Source organism: Terrapene carolina, unplaced genomic scaffold, assembly GCF_002925995.2.
Source record: "Terrapene carolina triunguis isolate 2854851 unplaced genomic scaffold, T_m_triunguis-2.0 Scaffold116, whole genome shotgun sequence".
In the NCBI taxonomy this organism is placed as follows: domain Eukaryota; kingdom Metazoa; phylum Chordata; order Testudines; family Emydidae; genus Terrapene; species Terrapene triunguis.
In genome coordinates, this window is record NW_020664467.1 from 361,548 (window position 1) to 363,403 (window position 1,856).

A 1,856-nucleotide genomic window follows, 5' to 3' on the forward strand; every position below is an offset into this window, starting at 1 on the left:
GGGTGGGGATCGGTGTGTTATGTGGATCGGTGTGTCTGTGCATTGCTCTGTGTGTGTGTATCAGGGGGATCGGTGTGTGTCTCACAGCCCGCAGGAGCCGGCAGACGCAGAGTTCGCCCCCCTGGCCGCGGCCACTCAGGCACGCAGCAGCCCCTCCGGTACCTGCAGAGTTTGCAATGCCTGGTAATTTCCTTCTCCTTCCTCCTCAGCCATGATCGCCGAGCTCCGCCCCTTCCTCCGCCTCGGCCTAAGCGCGCGCTCCTGGCTGGGCTGCGGACAGAGCAGGGACATCTACGGGGCTGGCGGGGGAATGCTGCACAGCAGCTCGCTCTGCCCCCCCCCCCACGCAGCCCCTCCCTTGCAACACCCCCCCACACACACACACACAGGCTCACAGCCCCTACACTGCCCTCCCTTGCAACACCCCCCCTCCACACCCACACACAAACATGCTCACAGCCCCTACATTGCTCTGCACACACACAGCCCCTACAGCAGTGGGTCTCAACCTTTTTTACTGGCAACCCCTTTCACATAGCAAGCCTAGTGTGACCCCCCCCCCGTAATAAATTAAACACAGTTTTTCATATATTTAACACCATTATAAATGCTGGAGGCAAGCGGGGTTTGGGGTGGAGGTTGACAGCTTGCGACCCCCCCAGGTAATAACCTCGTGACAACCTGAGGGGTCCCAACCCCCAGTCAGCGACGGCTTTAGGCCGATTCCCTGGAATCAGGCCCCGCGGGTAAGAGGGCCCCACGCCTTAGGCTCACCTGGCAGCGGTCTGCTCAGGTGGCATTTCGGCGGCGGGGGAGGGGGGGGTTCGCTCCAGGGTCTTCGGCGGCATTTCGGCGGTGGGGGGGTCCTTCAGTGCCGCGGAAGACATGGAGCGGACGTCCCGCAGCCAAAGTGCCACCGAAGACCCGGACCACCGCCGGGTATTCCAAGCGGGACCCGTAGGTCCTAAAGCTGGCCCTGCCCCCAGTTTGAGAACCCCTGCCCTACCTTGATCTGCACACACACAGCTCCTGCACTGCACACACACAGCTCCTGCACTGCACACACACCCCCACAACCCCTACATTGCTCTGCATACACAGCTCCTGCACTGCACTCCCCCCACAACCCCTACATTGCTCTGCACACACACAGCTCCTGCACTACACCCCCCACAAACCCTACATTGCTTTGCATACACACAGCCCCTGCATTGCTCTGCACATGCACACGCACACACACACACACACACACAGCCCTAATTGCTCCCTCCCCCCACACCTCCTGTATTGCAACATCCTACACAGCCCCTACATTCCTTCCCCCCATACACACACAATCCCTACATTCCTACACACACACATACACACACAGAGTCCCTGCATTGCATCACACACACACACACTGCTGGCATTGGTCCCCACACCTCCCCCCATTTACCAGCCCTCTACAGCCTAGCCTGGGGTCCCCACACTGCCCACCTCGCCCACTCCTGGGATCCCTTTTTAATTCCATGCCCTGCTAGGGTTGCCAATATCTGTGTTTCTCCAGGATCGTCCCTTCGTAGCTGTCCTGGAAAGTCGGTCTGTGAGCCTGGTACACGCTACCAGCTGTCCAGTGTGATGGGCTCAGGACCATCGCAGCTGTCCCATGTTTTTGCATCTCAGAGGTGACAGCCCTACAGACCTCCCAATAGTCTTGGGTTTTGTGGGACTGTCCTGCTTTGATGCTTTGACACCAACTGCCATGTCCTGGTTGAAGCAGCTCCTGTCCCATGGGGCTGGCTGGGCTCTGTTCCCTGCTCCAGGCGTTGTGCCCTGACTCCTGATGCATGGGGTTGAAGCTGTGACGGGTTCCC

The 1,856-nt window shown here is 59.5% G+C and overlaps 1 protein-coding gene across 1 annotated transcript in view; it reads right to left on the bottom strand.

Annotated features, from left to right (window-relative positions):
• LOC113406667 (tetratricopeptide repeat protein 5-like) overlaps window positions 1-224 on the bottom strand; it is a 7,587-nt gene extending 7,363 nt beyond the window's left edge. The window contains exon 1 of the mRNA XM_026652475.1: window positions 163-224. Within this exon, the coding sequence (XP_026508260.1) occupies window positions 163-213 (51 nt within the window). The 5' untranslated portion in view covers window positions 214-224. The remainder of the gene's footprint in view (window positions 1-162) is intronic.
• Between the last annotated feature and the right edge of the window lie 1,632 nt (window positions 225-1,856).